The sequence below is a fragment of the Pyrgilauda ruficollis genome, unplaced genomic scaffold (genome assembly GCF_017590135.1).
Source record: "Pyrgilauda ruficollis isolate IOZ18807 unplaced genomic scaffold, ASM1759013v1 scaffold192, whole genome shotgun sequence".
Lineage (NCBI taxonomy): Eukaryota > Metazoa > Chordata > Aves > Passeriformes > Passeridae > Pyrgilauda > Pyrgilauda ruficollis.
In genome coordinates this window covers 288009-309346 of record NW_024518318.1, presented here as the reverse complement: position 1 = coordinate 309346, position 21338 = coordinate 288009, and the positions used below count along the sequence as shown (strand labels likewise).

The window sequence follows — 21338 nt, the reverse complement described above, 5'->3', positions numbered from 1 at the left end:
AGCGGGCAGCCAAATGGGGCCCGTGGCCCTTGTCACCCCATCCCGGGGCTCCCAGGGGACCGAGCCAAGGAGGAGGGGGTGGCACTGGGGCAGCGGGGGCCACACGAACCCTTGAGATCACACCACTCAGGCCAGCTCTGTGGGGACAGGTTTATTTGGGGTGACCATAGAAAAAGAGCTCGTGGAGCTGCAGTGGGGCTGGGGGCACAGCCGGTCTCCCAGGTGTGGTTTAGGGGGGCTGCTGCCCATGGGACTCCAGCTGGCAGCAGGGACAGTGCCCAGCTCGATGGAGGCCCAGCACGGCAGCCCCTTGGCACTGCACGGTGTGGTTTGCCTTTGGAGGGGAGGGGAACCAGCCCCACGCCGGACCCCTCTGCTGAGGGGTACTCAGGATTTAGGGGGACCCCTCTTGTCCCAGAGGGAGCTTCTCCACCCCTTCCAGCCGGTTGTCCAGAAAAGGGGCCCAGAGGACAATGCCCACCTTGCCAAGGTGCACCGGGAGCGGGTGGGGGATGAGCGGGGCCCCCGTTCCACCAGCCCGGCCCCTCCAGCCGTTCCCACGGGGACACCCATCACTCAACTTCTTCCGAATCGTACTTAAGGTCCTGGAGAATTTCGCTGATTGCCTCAATGGTTTTAATTAGCCTACGAGAGCGGATGGAAACTATAAATAAAGCCCATATGGAGCGTATTATGTGGGCCGCCTCGCCTTCCCCGCGCTGTTTATGAAACACTCAGCCTGGGGAGGCCGAGGGGACGCGGCCACGCAGCGCCGCCAGACCCCGAAGGCACCATCTGGGCCCCCCTGGGCCGGAGGGAGGGCGGGGAAAGGCAGGGAAGGGGCTCCTGGCCTGGACTCCATGATCCCTTCCAACGCAGGACACGGCAGGATCCCGCGGGCTGGGGAGGGGGTGCCATCCCAAAACAGGGGCACAAGGGGATGGCACTGGGGGTTCTAGGCTCATTCCCCCCCAAAATGAGGGGGGACAGCAGCGGGGCCACTACCTACTTGTGCTTGAGCTCCTGCACCTCCTGCTGATGGGCGTCCACCTCGGGCTGGTCCTGAGCCTGCTGCCGGGCCAGCTGCAGCTGTGCCGTCTGCAGGGGGACACCACGGGAGCTGAGACCCCCCCAAAGCAGCCCCAGCACTGCCCAAGGGACCCCCCCAAGCCCAGCACCCACCAGCTGCAGCTTCTCCTGCTCCCTGTCCTGGAGACGGGCCAGGTGCTGCGCCAGGTCGGGGCGGCCGAGCTCGTCCCGCAGGCGCCCGGCGATGTCCAGCACCTCCCGGGAGATGCCACTGAAGGCCACGGTGACCTCGTGCACCAGCTGCCGGTACCGCGGGAAGTCATAGTGGGGGGCACTGCTCAGGTACGCCCGGTGGCCCCTGCGGACAGGTCAGAAGGGGGAAGCCACTGTCACCACACCTGGGGTGCCCACCCTGGAACTGAGCCCCCTTTGCCACCCACCACCGGCAGCACCAGCAGGGTTTTCCTGCCTGGATTTGGCAGCAGGACCAGGCAGCCTCACCCCTCACACGGGACAGCGTTGGGAACTGCTTTTTGCGGGGGGAAAAGTTGGAGGTTTGGGTTTTCTCATCCTTTACACTCTCAGCCCTGCATCCCAGGAAGTCCATCATCTGCTGGATGCTAAAATAGGATTCAGGTGTCCAGCGCAGAGCCCCGCTGCCAGCTGGAGCTCATCAGCCATCCCCATGGCCCCGTCCCAACAGGATGCAAAATAATCGGGATGGGGGATCCGGTTCCCTGCTGGGGGTGCCCCGCCCCGGGAGGTGCCGCGTGTCCCGGTGGGTGCCGCCCCCCGGGGGCCCGTCCCCGCGCCGGTGCCGGTGCCGGTACTCACTCCTCGAAGAGCCGGTACGTCTCGACCCGCTCGCTCTGCAGCTCCCGCAGCCGCTGCAGCAGCTCCCGCACGGCCTCGCCCGTCTGCGGGACACAAGGGGACGGACGCGGTGGCACCGGTGACCCGGTAACGGGCTCCGGGCAGAGGCGGTACCGCCCAGGAGGATCACCCCGGTGCTGGGGCAACGCGTCCTCACCCAGCACCGGTTCTGGGGGTCCCGGGTGGGTTCCGGCCGCGGTGCTTGCACCGGCACCGGGAGCCGCCCGGTCTTGTGCGCACAACACAGACAGGCACCGGGACCCCTCCTATCCCCCTGCCCACCCCCCGGGCACGAACCGGACTGACACCGGGACCCCTCCCCCGGACACGTGCCCGCGATACCGAAGATCCCCCATCCCGTCCGTGCGTGCGCCGGGACCCCTCTCTATGTACACCGGGACCCTCGGCCGTGCTCACACAACCCAGACGGGCACCGGGACCTTCCCGGCCCCGGGATGCCCCCAGCCCGCTGCAAACGCACCGGGAGCCCCCCGGCCACGTGTCCACGGACCGGCACCGGCATCCCCCGGCTCCCAACACAGACGGGCACCGGGACCCCCCATCCACGAGCCCCCCGTGACCGCGCGCGCACGGACCCGCTCGGTCCCGGGGCGCCCCTCCCGTCCCCCGGGGGCCGCTCCCGTTCCCGTCCCGGTGCCGCTCACCATGGCCCGGCCCGGCCGCACGGCGCACGCCCGGGGCCTGCGGGGCGGAGCGCGGTTCCGCCGCCACCTGCAGGCACCGACCGGCAGCGCCGCCAGTCCCGGTGCCCTGCTCCGGGTGCCCGGTCTGGTCCGTGCAGCGCCGGTGCTGTGAACGCACGGCCGGGGGTCCCGGTGGATGGGCAGGGGGATGCAGTGGGGGCTCCGTGAGCAGGGGGTCCCGGTGGGCGGGCAGTGGGGGCTCCGGGGGCTCCGTGAGCAGGGGGTCCCGGTGGGCGGGCAGTGGGGGCTCCGGGGGCTCCGTGAGCAGGGGGTCCCGGTGCCGGTCACTGGACACGCGGTCGGGAGCTCCCGGTGGGTTTGCCGCGGAACAGGGAGAGCCCAGGACCAGCCGGTCCCATGCACGCCTGGCCGGGGGTCCCAGCAGTGGGCAGGGGGCCCAGTGTCCATCCAGACCCTGCAGAAGTGACCAGAGGGCTCCCAGGGCGTGAGCAGGGCGTGTAGGGGGTCCTGGTGACAGTCAGCCCCATGCCTGGGGGGTCCCAGTGCGTGTAGGGGGTCCTGGTGACAGTCACCCCCATAGCTGGGGGGTCCCAGCTCCTGTAGGGGGTCCTGGTGACCGTCAGCCCCATGCCTGGGGGGTCCCTGTGTATGAGCAGGGCATGCAGCGGGTCCTGGTGACAGTCACCCCCATAGCTGGGGGGTCCCAGCTCCTGTAGGGGGTCCTGGTGACAGTCACCCCCATGCCTGGGGGTCCCTGTGCATGAACAGGGGGTTTTGTGTGTGGTCCTGGTGCTGTTCCAGTCCCTGTCTGGGTCCCAGTGCCCATCTGCTGTGTGCACATGGCCGGGGGTCCCGTGGGTGGGCAGGGGGTCCCAGTGCTGGCCCAGTCCTTGCACACATTGCTGCAGGCACTGCCCACCAGCAGCACCCCCACCTTCATCCTTCCCCATTCCCCACCCTCCTGTGCTGCTCCAGCACCGCCCCCATTTACCGAAAACCACAATTTGGGTAAAAAACCACCAGAAAACACGGCGCTGAGCGCTGCAATACTTTATTGGCCGGTGCAGGCAGGGCTGGGGGCTCTACTTGACCTTCTTCTTGGGGCGCAGGTTGTTGGTGTGCCCGCACTTCTTCTTGCGGCAGTTGACGGCGCGGGGGTGCAGGCGGGCGTAGCACCTGGGGGGGACAGGTCAGCAGAGCCCCGTGTCCCTGGGGAGGGGCTCCCGGAGCCGGGGGGGGCTGCGGGGACACGGGGAGGGGACACGGGGAGGGGACACGGGGACGTACTTGCGGCAGATCATCTTGTCGCAGTTGTACTTCTGGGCCAGCTGGCGCAGGGAGGGTTCGATGATTCCCCCTCGCAGGCGCAGCACCAGGTGCAGGGTGGACTCTGCGAGGAGACATCGGCGTCACACCGGGGGGAAAGCAGCAGCTGGCACCCCCCAAAAACGCCCCCCACAAAGACCCCCGGGGTCCGGGGAGCACCTTTCTGGATGTTGTAGTCTGCGAGGGTGCGGCCATCCTCCAGCTGCTTGCCGGCGAAGATCAGGCGCTGCTGGTCGGGCGGGATCCCTGCGGGACACAAGCACGGCGGTGGGGACACCGGGGGACCCCCGCGGGCCGCCCCCCGCCGCTCCCGGCCCCGCCAGTACCTTCCTTGTCCTGGATCTTGGCTTTCACGTTCTCGATGGTGTCATTGGGCTCCACCTCGAGGGTGATGGTTTTGCCCGTGAGGGTCTTCACGAAGATCTGCATCTTGGCACCGTCTCACCTGCGGCAGCGGCGGCCGCGTCACCCCGGTGTCGCCGTGTCCCGCCCCCGACAGGGCCCCGCCGCTTCCCGGCCCCTCAAAGCCCCGTTCCCGAGCACCTCTCCCGGGATCCAGCCGCCATCCCGGGATCCAGCCCCGCTCTCCCGGATCCAGCCCCCACCCCGGGTTTCGGGGCCCTCTCGCGGGATCCAGACCCGTCCCCGGGGACCCCGGGCCCCTCCCGGGGTTCCAGCCCCCACCCCGCGATCCAGCCCCCGCTGCCCGGGTCCCAAGGCCCCCCTCCCGGATTCCAGTCCCCATCCCGGGATCCAGCGGCCCCTCCCGGGATGCAGGGCCCCGCCCCAGGCCCCGGGCCCGCTCCGGTCCCGCACCGCGCGCACCCGCGGCCTCGCTGCTGAGGGAAAGGGAGGCGGGGCCGGAACCGCGGCTGTGCCCAAGACCAGGATGGAGCAGCCTGGGAAGGTGTCCCTGCCACGGCAGGGGTGGCACCGGGTGGGCTTTAAGGTCCCTCCAACCCAAACCATCCCACAACTCCAGGAATCTGCACATCAGGAACCACTCACTGCTGAAAGCCTCCGGGTACTGCTTTGCCAACTTCCCTTTGAGCGTCCTGGGGAGGAGAGAACAATCCCAGTCCGTGGGGAGCCCAGCAGCCCCACGCCTCCCTGGGCAATGCAGACACATCCCAAGGCTGAGGGATTCCCACCCAAACCCCCAGAACGCCCCATCCCACCCTGCCCAGCACACGGGGGGTTTCTGAATCCCACCCCGAGCAGCTCCCACGGCAGCAGAGCCCATCCCACCCAGAGCAGGACACTGGAAACCCAATCTCCAGACTCCACTCCATCATACATTTTCCCTTCCCCAACAGATTTTCCTTCTCACAGCCCCCCAAACTCCACCCTGGGACTGACCCCCAAACCCGAGACAGCCCCTGGGACCGACCCCCAAACCCAACACTGCCCCTGGGACTGAACCCCAAACCTGACACTGCCCCTGGGACTGACCCTCAAACCCAACACTGCCCCTGGGACCGACCCCCAAACCCAACACTGCCCTCAGTCCCTGGGACTGACCCCATGGCCACAGGACTGGACCCAGGACCGGCCCCAGAGTGCCAGACCAGGCCACACTGACCCCACAGACCCCAGAGCGGCCCCACAGCCATCCCCATGCTGGGTCCCACAGCTCCAGGATCAGCCCCAGCCCTCCAGTCCCATCCCCTCAGGACCCCAAACCCGAGCAGTTCCCCCACCACACCACAATGCCGGTGGAAAAGGAAGATCTGGGCAGCTCCTGCTCCCGGGAGGCTCCGTGCCTGTGGAGCAGCCAGCAGCTGAGAACCAAAGAGAAACACGGCTCTGGTTCGTCCCAGCGGTGGAGAACTCAGCCAGCACAAGTCCCTCAGCAGCAGGGACAGACCCCTGGCAGAGCTGGTGGGCACACCGAGCCTCAGAGACAACACTCCTTACAAAACATAAACATCCGTGCCCCGAAAGCGGCTTTTCCGCACCAAAAACCTACGCGGAGGGTGAAGTTTAGCCGCTCTCCTGAGCGCAGGAACGAGGGAGGACAAGAGCAGAGGCATTTCCAACCCAGGATTTACTGATCCCCCCTGAAGCGAGCGGTGCCTTTACACCTCAGTGGCAGTTTGGAGGCAGAAGGGCAGCACCTTCCTCCCTCAGCTTCTCCCAGCCTTGGCTTCCCTCTTCCCGAACCTGTGCCTTGCTCTAACACCCCCACGCAGCCCCCCCGGACCATCTCCCGGGCCGTTGGCAGCCCGTTTCCCACCGGATCCTGCGGAAGATGCTGTCCAGGTCCTTCTTCATCTCCACCAGGGTCCGGGTGTGGTGCAGGAAGCGCTCGTTCATCTGCTGCATGCGCACGCTCGACAGGTTGTTGAAGTTGAGCAGCATCTCGTTGGTCTTCTCAAACCGATCCAACCTGCGCGGGGGAGAGGCACACGGAGCTCGCCAAAGATCCCGGGAGGCTCCCGGTGCCGGTACCGGGTTTCCCACCGGCCGCTCCCCCCGGGGGACTCACATGTTTTTCTGTGCCAGGATGATGGCGTTGACGTCCTCGGCGTTGACCATGCCCAGCACCCTCCCGCAGAACACCTGCGAGGCCGTGGGCTCCATCGTGACCTGCGGGACGGCGGGGGCGGCTCAGCCGGGGGGACCGGAGCCCCCCGAGCCGGTAACGGAGACCCCCCCGCCCCCCGCCGCCTTCCCCCCGTGATAGCGGGACCCCTCCGCCCTGCCATGCACCCAGTACCGGGTACCCCGCCGCCGTGCCTCCTCCCCGGGCGGCCCCACACGCCGGTAACGGGGGGGTCCCCTGGCCCGGTCCCGGTAGCGCCGCCAGCCCCGGGTTCCTCGGGGACACGGGGGTCTGGGCCTCCAGTGGTGATCCCGGGGCCTCCCACCAGCAATGCCCGCGCACCTGCGGGAGCCCGTCCCGCCGCTTCACATGACGGGAGCGGGAGCGGTACCGGGGGCGGCACCGGCGGCCGCTCCGCGCCGCTTCCGGGTGTGCAGTCACGTGGGGCGCGACCCCGCGGCGTCACCGCGCCGAGCCGGAAGTCCCGGAGACCGACCGGGCGAGAGGGTCGCGACCCCTGCGAGCATCACGGAGCCTCTCCGGTACCGGTGCCGAGCCCCCAGCCCCGCTGCCGGCAGCTCCAGGGCGGCCGCGCTGGTGGCGGCCCCTTTAAGGCGTCGGGGGCACCGCGGGCGCGCGGCTGACGAGCGTGCTCCCCGCCCAATGGCGTCGCGCGGTGGGCGGGGCAGGCCAATAGGAACAGGGGGGCGGGGCCTGCGCCCGCGCGTTCGCGGGCCAGGTGGGAGCGGCGGGGGGCGCTCGGCGGTCACGTGGGGCGGGCGGGGGGCGCGGGGCCGCCCCCCCCACGGTACCGGGCCGGGGCTGCGACCCCCCCGATCCCACCGGGACAGACCTTCCCGAGAGAGAGAGGGGGAAAAAAAAAAAAAAAGAAAACAACCCAAAAAAACCAAAAGAGCGACACACAAATATAAATACAGGCTAGAAAGTTCCGCAGGGGCTCCTAGTCCAGGCCGTTGGCCGTGTCCTCGTCCGTGAGACTCTGTCCGTTCAGGGCAGGGCCATCGTACTGGCCTTGGGATAAATCCTCAAAATCCTGGCTGGTGGTGGGGGAGATGACGTCGGGGCTGCTGTCACAGGACTCCGTGCTCTGCTCCGAGGTAGCGATGGTGGTCGTGGTGCTCTTGGGGACGGGGTCGAAGTCGTCGTCGTCCTCCAGGATGGGGGATTCGTGGATGTCTGACAGGGGAGAGGGAGCTGTTGGGTTTGTGCTGCTGGGGCAGCAGATTCCCTGATTGTGCTCGTGGCAGGGGTTAAAAAAAAATCCAGCGAGTCGCCAGCGTGTAAATTAAGGGGTGTTTGTTGTTTTTTGTAAGTGGGTTTAATGGGATTAAGGAGTTTTTTGGGAAGCAGCCACGGGTCAGCACGTGGAGTTGTGATTCCTGAGGGATGCCTTAGGAACAGACTCTTCCCACAGGAGGAAAACTCATCCCACCGAGCCCCCGCCCCCGCCAGGCCCGATCCTTCCCCGGCGCTCCGGGGTCTCCGCTGTCCCGTTGCGCATCTCCCGCTCCCGGAGGGTCCCGGCGGTCTCCGTACCGGCGGAGCGTCTCTGCCGGTAAGAGCAGCCCCGACCGCTGTCGTCTCTCCCCGCTCCAGGTTGCTCCGCCGCCATGGCGTCCAGCGGGGAGGAACCGAGGAGCGGCTCCCCGGGCCGGGCGGGCGCCGGCACCGAGGCGGCGGCGGACGCGGCTCAGCTGGACACGGCGGAGGATTTCGAGGTCCTGGAAGAGGAAGAGGCAGATTCCCTGATTGTGCTCGTGGCAGGGGTTAAAAAAAAATCCAGCGAGTCGCCAGCGTGTAAATTAGGGGGTGTTTGTTGTTTTTTGTAAGTGGGTTTAATGGGATTAAGGAGTTTTTTGGTTTTTTGGGAAGCAGCCACGGTCAGCACGTGGAGTTGTGATTCCTGAGGGATGCCTTAGGAACAGCGAGGTCCTGGAAGAGGAAGAGGAGGAGGAGGAGGAGGATGAGGATGACCTGAGCGAGCTGCCCCCGCTGGAGGACGTGGGCCGGCCGGCGGCCCCGCCGCGGGAGGACGCGCAGCCCCCGGAGCGGGTCGGGGGGGACGCGGCCGGGGACCCCCAGGAGTGGCTCGATGTTTTGGGTGAGAGCACAGGCTGCTCGGTACCGGGGCCTCTCGGGCTTCCCCGGGGCTGCAGGTGCCACCAAGGCCGGGCAGGAGCCGCACAAGGGTGGGGGTGCTCAGGCTTTTCCCTCCCCAGCGATGCGCCCCCGGTTTTTCTGTGCCCAGGGAATGGTTTGCTCAAGAAGAAGACGCTGGTGCCCGGCCAAGGTGTGGAGAGCCGTCCCCAAAAGGGCCAGGACGTGACAATCCGCCTGAAGGCCACGCTGGAGGATGGCACCGTGGTGGAAGAGGACCCTGCCCTCACCTTCACGCTGGGGGACTGCGATGTCCTGCAGGTGAGCACGGGGTGGGAGCTCAGCTGGGAGCTGGACCTCACCTCAGGGCCACAGGGAGGGTTGGGGCCGGTGACATCCCGTTTGTGGGTCAAAGTGGCCCCTCTGTCCTTGCTTGTGCTCCCTCCCCATGGTGTTGGCCGAGTTTGAGGGGTTTGGAGCCATCTGGTCCCGTGGAAGATGTTCCTGCCCGTGGCGGGAGGTTGGCACCGGAGAACCTTTACAGTCCCTTCCGTGGTGCCGTGTTGTCCCTGCAGGCTCTGGACCTGTGTGTGCAGCTCCTGGAGATGGGGGAGACAGCTCTGATCGTGTCAGACGCCAAGTACTGCTACGGAGCTCAGGGCAGGTGAGCTGGCAGCACACCAGCTGGGGCAGGGTGGTCCCACACAGGGAAGCTGTCCCCTGCTCACCTGGTGACAACCCAGCTGTCCAACCTCTGCTTCCTCACTTGCCACGAGCAGTGTGTCCTACCCCAAAAGACCCACATCATTCCCTGGAATCTCCCCTGGATTTCTGAGCCAGGGTGCTAAACCCAGCAGCACCTGGGAGGTGACAGTGGTGGCCTGGCTTTGTGCAGGAGCCCTGAGATCCCCCCCAACGCGTCCCTGACGCTGGAGGTGGAGCTGCTGGCGGCTCGGGACGCGCCGGACCTGGAGCTGCTCAGCGGGAAGGAGAAGATCCAGCTGGCCAACCGCAAACGGGAGCGCGGCAACTTCTTCTACCAGCAGGCAGATTACGTGCTGGCCATCAACTCCTACGACATTGCCCTCAGGATTGTGGGCTCCAGCTCCAAAGGTACCTGTCCCCCCACCAGGAGGGGTGGCCTGGGCTGCTGGCCCTGCTGTGACCTGGCCTCGGGGTGTGTGCAGTGGATTTCAGCCCGGACGAGGAGGCCGAGCTGCTGGACGTGAAGGTGAAGTGTCTCAACAACCTGGCGGCCTCGCAGCTGAAGTTGGACCATTTCAAGGCAGCTCTCAAGTCCTGTAACCTGGTGCTGGAGCACCAGCCGGGGAATATCAAGGCTCTTTTCCGAAAGGGGAAGGTGAGGGGGGGGGTCATTGTCCACGGTGTGGCGGGGGGGATGAGGGACAGGCCTCACTGCTCCATCCATGTGTCACCCTGCAGGTGCTGGCTCAGCAGGGAGAGTACAGAGAGGCCATTCCCATCCTGAAGGCAGCGTTGAAGCTGGAGCCTTCAAACAAGGTAGGCTGGAGGTGTGTGCTGCCCGTGGTCCCCCTGAGCTGGGGGTCTCCTGGATTCTTCTCTCTTATCCATGTCCCTAGAAACCTAAGAAGGTTGAGATTCCCTGGAGCTGCTCCCAGCTCTGTGAAGGGAGGCTGGGAATAGCCCCCAGAGCTTGGGGAATGATGCACCACGTGGAGCATGGCTGGGCTGGTCTCCAGCCTTATCTCCACGCTGTGAGGTTCCCTGTTGACCTTTGGTCCTGACGGTGACAGGACTCCCTGCCAGCCCATCCGTGCTCCAGCCGTGCTGTGGGGAGGGTCCAGGCTGCTCCAGGTTCCCCAGGTGGCTGGGGCAGTTTGTGCTGTGGTTGGGGGAGGTGGAGCAGAGCTGAGTCCCCACAAACTCGCTGAGCAGCCCCGAGAGTGAATCACCGGGTGCTGGGAGCAGCCAGAGCTCGGTCCAGCGCCCGGGCAGGGCGAGCTCTGGGTCAGGAATTTCCTGTCAGTTAATGATCAGCTGCAGGACTGGAGCCTCGGGAGAAATCAAAAACCAGTGCCAGGAAATGACCCCAGCAGGAGCGAGACTGGGAGGAGACAGGGAGGTGTTGCCTGCACAGGGTCCTCCTGGGGGTCTTGGCTCTCCAGATGGGCTTTAATCCTTGTCTGGATCTCTTGTATCCAATTCTTTCATGGGGGTTTCACCTGACTGTCTGGATTTATGTCATGATCCAGCCCCTGAAGGTCACGGGTGAGATGTGGCATGAGCAGGTGCTTGGTGGTCCCACAGCACCTTCAGAGGTGATCTGAGCACCCTTGGAAGGCTGAGCAGGACACCAAACCCTTCCTTTCCCATCAAGGTCAGGGTGGAGAGGGAGCAGCGCTGGGAACCATTCCCCTGGCACGTCCCTGGGCAGGGCGGCTGCTCCCCAGTAGTTCCGATGGAGCTTTTAATTGGAGAGGGCTGGAAAATCCAAATGCCCAGCAGTGACGTGTCCAGTGAAACCACAAGTACAGCAAATTACTGCCCTCCCCAGCTGCTGCCCGGGCTCCTGGGGAAGTGGTGGTGCCTCTCCAGTCGCGGCGTGGGTGACTCAGGGGCCACGGCTACCGGTGCTGAAAACACTCCAGAAATGCTGGGCTCCACCTGCCTCCCGCCAGGCTGTCACAGACATCCCTTCTCCTGAGCCCTTGGAAGCGTTCTGGGGGCAGTGTGGGATGCTGAGGGTTGTCAGACAGCCCCGGTGAGCTCTGAGCAGGAGCGTTCCGTCCTCCAGATATCCAAATTTTCGTGTTGGAGGCAGCTTTTCGGGCTGGCAGAGCCGTTGTTCTCGGGATGTGTCCCCCAGCAGAGGGCACAGCGTGGCTGTGCCACCAGGGCCACCACAACGTCCTTCTGCCACCCTGCCCTGCCCAGCTCCCTGGTGCTTCCTGCTGCTTTTGGGGAGCCTGTGGGCCCCACGCAGGATCAGAGCCTTTTCCTGCCCCAGCAGGTGTGGACACGCTGTGGTCTTGCTGCAATCCCACTTGACACCAGGCTGAGTTTTAAGCCTGCTTTCCCAGCCTGCTTCCAGACAGAAAGTGGGAGAGCTGGTGCATGTCTGTCCTCAAGGCAGACACTTTCCTGTCTCGATTAAAGGACAAAATCCCTTTCCTGATGTCTGGCATCAGCCCTGGGCTCTGCTCCCTGCTGCCAGGCAGGACAGAGGGGCATTGGACACACAGAGTGTCCCCTGGTGCAGCCCCATGGTGCTGGGATGTGGGGCAAGATGAGGCCTCATCCCCCCCTCAGCTCTTCCTGCACATCCCAGGGCTGGTGGAACGTGCTGTGGGTGACAGGTCCCCTCCCTGGCAGGCAGGGATGGTGCAGGGCTGATAACACCACGCTGTCCTCCCCAGACCATCCACGCTGAGCTCTCCAAGCTGGTGAAGAAGCACGCGGACCAGAGGAACGTGGAGACGGAGATGTACAGGAAGATGCTCGGGAATCCCAGCACTGCCAGCACCCCCAGGAAATGCAAAGACAAACTGCCCTGGGTAAGGCTTTTGGGGGTGACTGAGCAGGTGGGGATGCACGGGGGGGTGTCTCAGTGTCCCCCAGGTCCCCCAGGAGGGACACAGCCCTGCTCCCAAGCAGGATGTGGTTGGTCAGGACAGCGATCCCGCTGGGAGCAGGGGGCCGTGCTCTGGGAGCCGTGCCCAGAAAGCATCCCTGATAACAGCCTGTGCTCCTGGCTGTGTCCTGGCTGTGGATCCCAGCCATGCCAGCTGCAGGCTCTGGACCTTGCTCCCAGCTCCGTTGGGAAGCGCTGTCAGCTGGCGGCACACGCTGTCCCTGCCGCCGCGCCGGGCACGGCTGACACGGCGCTGCCTTTTTGGGATGCCCTGTCCCGGAGGCAGGGCAGGCAGGGTGGCACGTGTCCCCTGCCACGGGCACAGCCCCTCACGTCCCCGTGCTGTGCTCCGCAGTCCATCCCCTGGAAGTGGCTCTTCGGCGCGACAGCCATCGCGCTGGGCGGCGTGGCCTTGTCCGTGGTCATCGCGGCCAGGAACTGAGGGTGGCACCGCCGGGGTGGCCCCTTGGCACAGGACCGGTGCCAGCTCCTGCCTCTCTCTGCCGAGGGGCTCCCCCGAGGCTCTGCCACCCCTTCCCGCGGGCTCGCAGCTCCAGGAGCACGGATGCTTTCCCTGCCGGAGGTGCCGGATCTCTCTCCTGACGTTCCCCAAATCCCTCCTGGCACGGGTGGGTGCAGGGACCCCTGGGCAGCCTCCTGGCAATCAGGGGCTGAGCCCCCAGCCCCGAGGGTGTCGGGGGGGCTCATCCCCCAGCCCCTAGGGTGTCGAGGGGGTCTCATCCCCCAGCCCCGACGGTGTTGGGGGGGGTCTCAGCCCCCAGCCCCTAGGGTGTTGGGGGGGTCTCAGCCCCCAGCCCCTAGGGTGTTGGGGGGGTCTCAGCCCCCAGCCCCTAGGGTGTCGGGGGGGTCTCAGCCCCCAGCCCCGACGGTGTTGGGGGGGGTCTCAGCCCCCAGCCCCGAGGGTGTCGGGGGGGGGTCTCAGCCCCCAGCCCCGAGGGTGTCAGGGGGGTGTCTCAGCCCCCAGCCCCGAGGGTGTCGAGGGCAGCAGGAGCTGCCTGTCACCGGTACGTCCTGGCCGTGCCCACGCCGCGTGTTGTGGTCCTGCTGCCAGGACAGGGTGGGCAGGGGGAGAAGGAAGCTGTGGGAAGCAATGTGGATGTGCCCGGGGGGAAATGCAGCGACATTCCCTGATTCCTGGGGGGTCTGCCAGGGACTCAGCCCTCCTGGAGGTACCCGCTGCCCTCCTCTGCACATCCCTGGAGCGTGCAATGTCCAAAGGAAGCCAAAGAAACCCGCGGTGGGAGGGATGGAGGAGGGGAGCGCTGGAGACCCCCTGTCCAGGCTGTCTTCCTGTGGGTCCAAGCCCGTCGGGGGTCCCTCCCTGCCCTGCAGCCCCCCAGCGCCCGCCGCTGCCCAGCCTCAGCTCTGCTCGTGGGGGGGTCGTAGCACTGTCCTTGCACCCCAAACTGACTGTGAACTTCCCAAATAAAGGACAATTCCTTCACATTCGGGCCTGTTTATTGCCACGCATGGGGACACATTGAGTCTGCAGGGGGGGCAGTGCTCAGGGGGGAGCCTGGCACACCGAAATCAGCCCTGGAGGAAACCTGGAACCTTCAGGGGGGCAGGGGGTCCATGCCGGGGGAGGGTCTGCGGGGTTAGGGGGTTCATGCCTGGGGGATTCACACCTGGGGGAGTACAGGAGGTGCCCACCACGGAGAGTCATGCCCAGGGGGGGTCCAGAGGGTTCATGCCTGGGGGGCTCACACCCAGGGATTTCATGCCTGGGGGGGGTCCAGAGAGTTTATGCCTGGGGGGCTCATACCCAGGGGTCTCATGCCCAGGGGGGGTCCAGAGTTTATGCCTTGGGGGCTCATGCCCGGGGAATTGATGCCAAGGGGTTGCAGGGAGCTCACACCCGGAGGGTTCAATGCCCGGGGTGGGTCAGGGGGTTCATCCCGGGCATCCCCCCACCCGCCGCCCCCTCCCCACACTCCCGCAGCGCTCCCCGGCTGCACCAGACCACCCTCCCCAGCATGCCCCGCGCTCTTATTTACATATCCCCGCCTCCCCCTCCCCACGGGCCAATCCAGCGCGGCGCCCGGCATCACCCAGCCAATCGGTGCGCCCGCTGCCCACCTCCTCGCCCCAGCAACAGGCGCCCGGCGTAGGCGTGGCCGGCGGAGCGGCGCATCATGAATAATTCATAAGGAGGGGCGTGTCGGCAGCGGGCGGCCCCGGCGGCCCAGGCGCGGAGGGGGAGACGGTCCCAAGATGGCGGCGCTGCAGGCGGAGCGCGGGTACGGGCTGTCCTGCGGCCGCCTCGGCCGCGGCACCCGCGTCTCCGTCTTCCACGTCAAGCTCACGGAGAGCGCCCTACGCGCCTTCGAGAGCTACCAGGCCTGTAAGGTACGGGGCTGGCGGGAGTGGGGCGGCGGGCACGGCCCCGCCGAGGGCGAGCGGGCGGCCGCCACGAGGCCCCCGGACGGAGCCCTGCGGGCGGCACCGGCGGGGATGTGAGGGGAGGTGAGAGGGGGGAGCTCCTCGTGAAGTGGCTGCGTGGCCTGGGGCGGGGGGACTCTGTGATGTGGGGCTGAGGGGGTGCGGAGGCTCCCGGCCCCCCCCCCCCCTCCCCGTCCGTCCGTGAGTGACCGGGGAACCGGGAATGGGGAGGGGGGGCGGGCGATCCTGGTGCCAGGTGCCTGAGGGACACCGGAGGGGACCCGCGGTGCCCCTCCCGGTAACGCCCCGGAGCACCCCGGTGTGTTCCTCGTCCCCGGTAGTGTTTGCGGGGTCGCTCTGAGCCCCCCGGTGAGTGACCGGGGAGGGGTCGTGATCCTCTGCCAAGTGCCCGAGGGGCACCGGGAGGTGCCGGTGCTTCCCCCCCCCGCCCCGGTGATTGCTGATGGGGGGACCCCCGTGTGCCACCACCCCGGTGGGTGAGCGGGGACCCCCGGTGTGCCCCCCCCGGGTGGGTGACAGGGGCCCCGCGGTCTCGGTGCGGGGGTGGGCGCTCGGTGCCCCCCCGGGAGGTGACGAGAAGCTGCCGTCAGTCCCCGTAAGTGTCTGGGGAGGGGGGCCAAGGGACGTCGGTGCCCCCCCCGTTTCCCCGGTGAACGTGACGTGGGTTTCCAAAGCCGGGGGGGGGGCGGCGGGTCCATCCCCGGTGCTGCCATCCCGGGCTGGGGAGGGGTCTCTCCGTCGCTGTCCCCTCGCCGGGACAGCCGGTTGTTCATCCCCCGCCGGCTCGGTGCTCCCCTCCCGGGAGTCGGGGAGGGGGAGGCACGTTCAGACTGTATTTTGAAATTTCCAGATTGTCTTTTCCGTGCCGTTTCCTTGAAATGCATCCAGAGAGCTTGTTAGTCGTGTAAATAGAGAATAATGGCAAAGCTCGGCAGCTGGTGTTGGGATGGACCGGAGAGGGGTTCAAAACTGTCATTTTTTTAGTGTAATTTTATTTTTATTTTATTTTTTCTTTCCGCCTTTGATCCTGCGACGAGCATTTCTGTCTCCTCACCTTGCTGGGGGAAGCTGGGAGCCTAAACCCGTTTGTCATTAGGAGCGTCCTGCCTGCCAGCTTCTGTAGGATAAACCATATGTTGTCACAACACTATTTTTAATTTAGGGTGTTGGTTACATCACATCACTGAATTGGGCAATCTCTGTATGAGGACGAAGGTAATGACTGTACCAGGGTTTTATCAACTTATATTTTAATGAGTGTTTATCAGCATTATGAGAAGTCAGGAGGAATAAGTGACTTGGGTAGGCTGAATTATTAGCTTTTTTTCTCTCTGAAAAATGAAACAAATAATCCAAATAATTCTTTCCTATATATTGGGAAAGCCTTTTATTTTGGGGGAGGGAGAGTAGGAAGACTACAGGCAGCTGCGTTAAATATTTTGGGAAGCTATTCCGAGTCCATGTCACACATGAATAGTGGTGTTTATTTTCTAAATGAAGTCTGGGCTCGGGATTGTGTGGTGGCCAACGGCCACTAATGAACTCTGCTTCCTTCACCGCCACCCAAAAGAGAAATAGTCAGAGGCTCCTGGTGATTAACTGGGCAGGAAGGGATAAGGGCAGAAGAGCTGCTTGTTTGTGTAGTGAATAACGCAACAATTAGTGGGCTATTAAACACATATGCTCGTTCTGCATTGGTTCTATAAACAGTTTCCCCAGCTTGTTGAACATCTCAGCTTCCTCGGAAGCTCTGGGCCCGGCCCTGCCAGGAGCCACCTCCAACACACCTTTGCAGCTTCTGTTTGTCCGCTCCAGCTCTGCTTTAATTTTGGGCTGCAGTAGTTCAATGGAAAAAATTTGCTCAGGCTCCTTCTGCTCGGTTTGGTTTGAAACGTGGTGGAACTGACGGCAGCGTTGTGTAATATGGATAATGGCCTGGAATCCAATCCTGCTCTTTGTGTTACCTGGAGTCCAACGTGTGCAGTCTGACCTGTTTGGGGCACCGGGGTAGCACGTCCGTGCGATTCCTGCGACAAGGCTCTGTCCCTCTGCCAGAACGGGCAGGGAAATGTCTTCAGTTCCTTGGTTGAGTTTGTTCTTGGTCTAATAATAATGTATTGGGATTACATAATCCAAAAATGATCACCCAGCCGGGCGAGCTGCCATTTGTTTGGAGTGTCCCTGGTGCCAGAGCAGTTGCAGGCTTGGTGTGGAGCTGCACCATGTGTGGATCAGGCAGCAGGGCTGTGGAGAAACAGATATTTGTCTTGTTGGGCCTCTGCTGAGCTGTGCTCTTGTGCTTCTGCTGAATTGTCTGCGTCCTAGGGAAGGAAATGGTCAGGGATCCAAATTCTGCATAGGGTTTGGAGCAGCCTGGTCTAATGGAAGGTGTCCCTGCTCGTGGAAGGGGTTGAAACACATTGAGCTTTAAGGTCCCTCCCAGCCCAAACCATTCTATGATTTTGAGATATTGATCCCCAACTCTTATGTTCCAGCAAGCTGTTCCTGTGTCAGGTACAGAGGACGTGGAGCTGCTGCTGAGGAGCTCCAGCTCACAGGGCTGCTGGCTTCTGATCCTGGGAAGGGTTTTTTTGGTAGCTCACCTGAAAGAAATAGGAGCCTTAAAAAGAGAATTAGCACTGGCTTCACAGGGGACACAGTGAGATGTCACCCAGCTGCTCCTTGTGAAACTTGCTGTCCCTGAAACTGTTTCCCCACAGTTGTGAAACTGAGAGCTCTGGCTACTGAGCTCAGAGGGCTGAGCAGTGGGAAGTGTGTCCCAAGTTGGTTTGTCCACTGATGAAATGGAGCCAGTCTGGTGTGCTCACCTAAAACAACTCCGGGTTCTCCAGGGAGTGTAATTCTAGAGCAGCCTGCAGTTTGCTGCCTTCCTTTTGGGGGTGTGTATGTGGTTAGGCATTGCCACTCCCCCCAAAAAGGCAGGGCATGGCCAAGGCCAGGTTGGATGGGGCTTGGAGCAATCTCATCTGGTGGAAAGTGTTCCTGCCCATGGCAAGGGGGTGGAGCTGGGTGGTCTTCAGGGTCTTTGGGTCTTTCTGACCCAAACCATTCTGGGATTAGATCCTGCCCATGGCAAGGGGGTGGAGCTGGGTGGTCTTCAGGGTCTTTCCGACCCAAACCATTCTGGGATTAGATGGTTCTGTGACTTCTTGTGTGCCCCCCAACTTTGTTCCTGCCCCTGTCAAGGTAGAAGGGAACTCCTCACACCTGTGCCTTGCTTTCCTCCTTCATTCCTGTCCTCGGTGAGGAAATATTTTACCATCCTCACCTTATACCCTTAGTTATCATTCATCCTTTATTTTTCACATCTGTTTTTTTAGCAGCATCCTGGGTAAGTCCCCATCTTCCTGCCTGATTCAGATGCCACATGGCAGACCTGAGTGTCCCTTGGCAGTAGCTCTGTCTCTCTTACAGCGAAGGTGCTGATGTCACATAAACAGTGTTAGGGCTGTTCCTGGAACCCTTACCTGGGATTTTCCCAACTTCCACGTATTTCTATAAACCTCTCTGTGGTTGAGAGGTGGTTCTTTGATTACAGGCAACGCGATGCACTTGCACGCCTTTCCCTGTCGCTTTATGTGCTGACCTAACAATGGCTGAACTCTGCTCTGGTCCTGCCTTGCCTGGTGGTTTTTGGAGGGTTTAAAGAAGGTTGTAGCATCCCTTGGTGGTGGAGCTGAGCAGCACATCCTGCTCCCGTTGTCCCTCTGTGCCCCTGCTACCCCAGAGTGTTTTGAACTGCAGCCACCGGTTGATTCGCTGGTGAACTTTGGCAGATGCACAAATATTTATTGGGGACTAAGCTGAGATAACCAAAGCACGTTGCCCCTGTGCTCACCCAGCTGAATTTTGGGACTGTGGTCTGATGGATGTGGCTTCCCAAATCATCTTCCCCATGCTGCTCTAAAACCAACCGTGAGAGAAACAATCCCTTGGAAATGAGGGTTAACCCGACCCCTTGGAGTTGCTATTTACTGAAATAACTTTCCAGCCTTGGCTTTTGGAGCAGGTTGTGGAGATTCCTTCATCTTGCTGTGTTCAAAGCACGAAACACAAAATGAAGGCTGTGCTGTCATTACAGGGTCTTTAGGGTAATGTGTATTCATGCTGACTTGAGAATTGAAAGCTGCTTGCAGGTGTCAGGAGGAGAAGAACAATCCGCCTTCCCAATCAAAATTCATTGAATTATCTCAGAGCTTTTTGCATCATTCCTCCTTCCCTGTAACCTGTTTTTTCCTGTCCTATTAATTCACTGATGCTGTAGTCCGTCAAAATTGAGGCTCTTACGACATCGGGAGCATGAGTCGGTGACATGACTGAATGAATCAGAGGAGGCTGGAGAGGAAGCTCATCGCACACGTACGGCTCATCAGCAAAAATGGGACAGGATCTGCAGAACACCCTGAACTGCTCAACTCCTGCTCAATGTTCTTCACGTTGACCTGAATGTGGCACCTCCCATTGGAAGGAAGGGGACAAAGAGACACTGAACATTGTGCACGAGGAATGTTTTGGCCCGTGGCAGTTTTCTTTCAATTATTTAGGGAAGCTTTTTCTCTCTCAACCGTATAGCATTTGGATCTGCTCAAATTATAGATTCATCTCTATAGTTTTCAAATGGCATTGGAAGGAATTGTCTGTAATTTACATCTAAAGTGATGTACAGTTGCTATGGGATTTGGTGACAAATTATAAACCCATTATGCTTTTTTTTTATACTGGTGGTAGCAGACTAAAGAACTAGGTCTAATTGGTGATGTGCCAAAGGAAAATAGAAAGTTTGTGACAGAATCCTTGTGACTGATGGGGCTTTCTTTTTCTTTTTTTTTTTTTTTAAGCAAATGTAATCTGCTTTTTATCAGCAAAACATACCCATTAATTGGAGAGGTTGAATTTGAATTAATAATTTTTGCTCTCTGGCAATACAGGGGGAAGCAAGCTAGAAGATTAACCCTTTATGTTATTTATATGGGGCTGTGTTGTTCTTTTTTTAATTCAAGTGGGATATTTCATCAGTTGTACCAGTGGCAGCTGGATGTGGTGATTGTGTTCCTTACCCAGCAAAATGAAACCCTTTCTCTTTTTCAGCTTATTCTGATTTCTTACTCCACTTAAACAGCAGAAAGCAAAGCTATTATAATATCTTTTTAACTTCTGTCTGAAGCATAGAAGTCTCTTCAGAACAATGTGTCTCCAAGGACTGTGGAGTGGCTGCTGCTGGTCAGCTCAGAGTGATCCTCCAGCATCAGGGCTTTTCTGAACCCGTGTGAAGTGCTCTGTCCTGTTCAGTTGGTTTTTGTCCTGCTGCAGCTTGGCACAGGGCTGGTGGCTGTTGAAACAGCTCCCTTGCTGGAGTCGTGCTGGCTCTGTTGGGACAGCAGCAGCTCCTTTATCGCTGCCGAGGGAGGGGAGGTTTTGTCGGAGGGAGCATTTGAGGTCTCCTTGGTAAATGGCCGTGTTATCTCCCGAACGATTTGCACGTTTCAGACCATTTAAACTCTGCCTGTAACTTGTAAGCAGAAACTTGTGAAGCGTCTCCAAATCCCTGGTGTTTGTGCATGTTGAAAAATGGGAAGGGACAGACTGCATGCGTCACTCCCGTACTAATTTGTGCCAGCTAATCCATGGGAGAAGAATACGTTTTGGCTGACTTAGTGGTTTTGCTGCTAATGCACAGGAGAATGCGTTTGAATGGATGGAGTGGCTGCACGGGTTTAGGTAGACTTTGAAGGGATACTCTGTGTCTGGGATCCTTTGCTGGATCCCCTCATTTGGGATCACAGTCGTGTAATATCCCAGATTTGTTTGGATTTTTGGGGAGGGAGGGGAAAGCGGTCGTCACTCGGCGTCATAACATCAGGAAGGTTGGGATCGAGTTACCTCTGAATAATTAAGGTTAATGCTGTTTCTGGAGGAACCATTATCTGCAGTGAACTTAATGCTCATGAAAAGACATGCTGATAACCTGAACTGTGCTAATATTTCATCCAGGGTGGATACAGAGGAGGCATCACCAGAACTGGGCTTTGGTGTTCAACGTGCCTTAGCTTGACCTAGATGAATTATCCAGGAAAGGAGGTTGGATTTGCTGATAAGAGTTTTCTGGAGTAGCTCATGTGTTGCTTAGAAACATCCCATGTGCATAAGGCAACTTTTGCACACCCTGGTAATCTGGTATTGCCTTCTGACTGGGGATTTTGGTGGGTTTTTGGGGTTTTAATCAAGCATTTATATATTAAAAAGCATGCTAAACCCCTCAGCAGTCGGTTTGCTCAGTGCTTTGTGTATCCCTGCTGCACTGGGAGAGCAGACTTCCCAAAATCCAATCCTTTTTGCATTACAGTCTAGAAACAACACAGCTCCATGCACTTGGTCTCTCCTTTCTTTACATTGGACTAGTGCCTTTTTCTAATTTAAAGAAACCAGCATTTGTTTAACTCAAAAAGAGGTCAGGTCTGGTGAGAGGGCTTGCCTGAGCTGCCCGCCTCCACCCACCTGGAGTCTTCCCTGGTCTGGTCCAGTCTGATCGTGGTTAACCCTCTGCTCTCCCTCTGTGCAGGCTTTTATGCAGGAGAGAACACTTCAGTGCAAATTTTTGTGGAAAGCTGAGATATTTCTCCTTTTGGGCTCCATCCTGTGCTCTTGGGTTTAATGGTAGACGCAGACTTTGTCCTTGATGTTTGTGTCCACACGTGATGCAGTTCAGCAGGTACCACAAAACTTC

At 61.2% G+C, this 21338-nt stretch overlaps 4 protein-coding genes across 11 annotated transcripts in view; 2 read left to right on the top strand and 2 right to left on the bottom strand.

Moving 5' to 3' along the window:
• Window positions 1-139: 139 nt before the first annotated feature.
• REX1BD (required for excision 1-B domain containing) lies at window positions 140-2599 on the bottom strand. Its single transcript, XM_041465866.1, has 5 exons — window positions 2568-2599; window positions 1864-1946; window positions 1183-1387; window positions 1010-1098; window positions 140-645 (listed from the first exon to the last, which is right to left on the bottom strand). The coding sequence occupies exons 1-5, from the start codon at window positions 2568-2570 to the stop codon at window positions 573-575; spliced, it is 453 nt and encodes a 150-aa protein (XP_041321800.1). The 5' UTR covers window positions 2571-2599; the 3' UTR covers window positions 140-572.
• Window positions 2600-3602: 1003 nt separating this feature from the next.
• Window positions 3603-4768, bottom strand: UBA52 (ubiquitin A-52 residue ribosomal protein fusion product 1). Of its 2 annotated transcripts, none has more exons than XM_041465822.1 (5): window positions 4719-4768; window positions 4220-4338; window positions 4053-4139; window positions 3855-3957; window positions 3603-3743 (listed from the first exon to the last, which is right to left on the bottom strand). In XM_041465822.1, the coding sequence occupies exons 2-5, from the start codon at window positions 4320-4322 to the stop codon at window positions 3650-3652; spliced, it is 387 nt and encodes a 128-aa protein (XP_041321756.1). In that variant the 5' UTR covers window positions 4323-4338; window positions 4719-4768; the 3' UTR covers window positions 3603-3649. The 2 variants fall into 2 exon arrangements, with proteins under 2 accessions (XP_041321756.1, XP_041321757.1); XM_041465823.1 differs by having other exon boundaries at window positions 4710-4732.
• A 2028-nt stretch (window positions 4769-6796) lies between these two features.
• On the top strand, window positions 6797-12997 carry FKBP8 (FKBP prolyl isomerase 8). Of its 6 annotated transcripts, none has more exons than XM_041465818.1 (10): window positions 6797-6980; window positions 8056-8195; window positions 8407-8560; window positions 8708-8877; window positions 9132-9220; window positions 9452-9669; window positions 9744-9916; window positions 10000-10077; window positions 11955-12092; window positions 12525-12997. In XM_041465818.1, the coding sequence occupies exons 2-10, from the start codon at window positions 8070-8072 to the stop codon at window positions 12609-12611; spliced, it is 1233 nt and encodes a 410-aa protein (XP_041321752.1). In that variant the 5' UTR covers window positions 6797-6980; window positions 8056-8069; the 3' UTR covers window positions 12612-12997. The 6 variants fall into 6 exon arrangements, with proteins under 6 accessions (XP_041321752.1, XP_041321749.1, XP_041321753.1 ...); XM_041465815.1 differs by having other exon boundaries at window positions 6798-6980; window positions 8056-8177; window positions 8389-8560; XM_041465819.1 differs by lacking the exon at window positions 6797-6980 and adding an exon at window positions 7159-7177.
• A 1360-nt stretch (window positions 12998-14357) lies between these two features.
• The window catches only part of ELL (elongation factor for RNA polymerase II), a 51718-nt gene continuing 44737 nt past the window's right edge, over window positions 14358-21338 (top strand). For both annotated transcript variants that reach the window (XR_005954983.1, XM_041465806.1), the window contains exon 1: window positions 14358-14539. Coding sequence is in view for 1 of the 2 variants with exons in the window: in XM_041465806.1 (XP_041321740.1) it covers window positions 14405-14539 (135 nt within the window). In the remaining variant the exon portion in view is untranslated. The remainder of the gene's footprint in view (window positions 14540-21338) is intronic.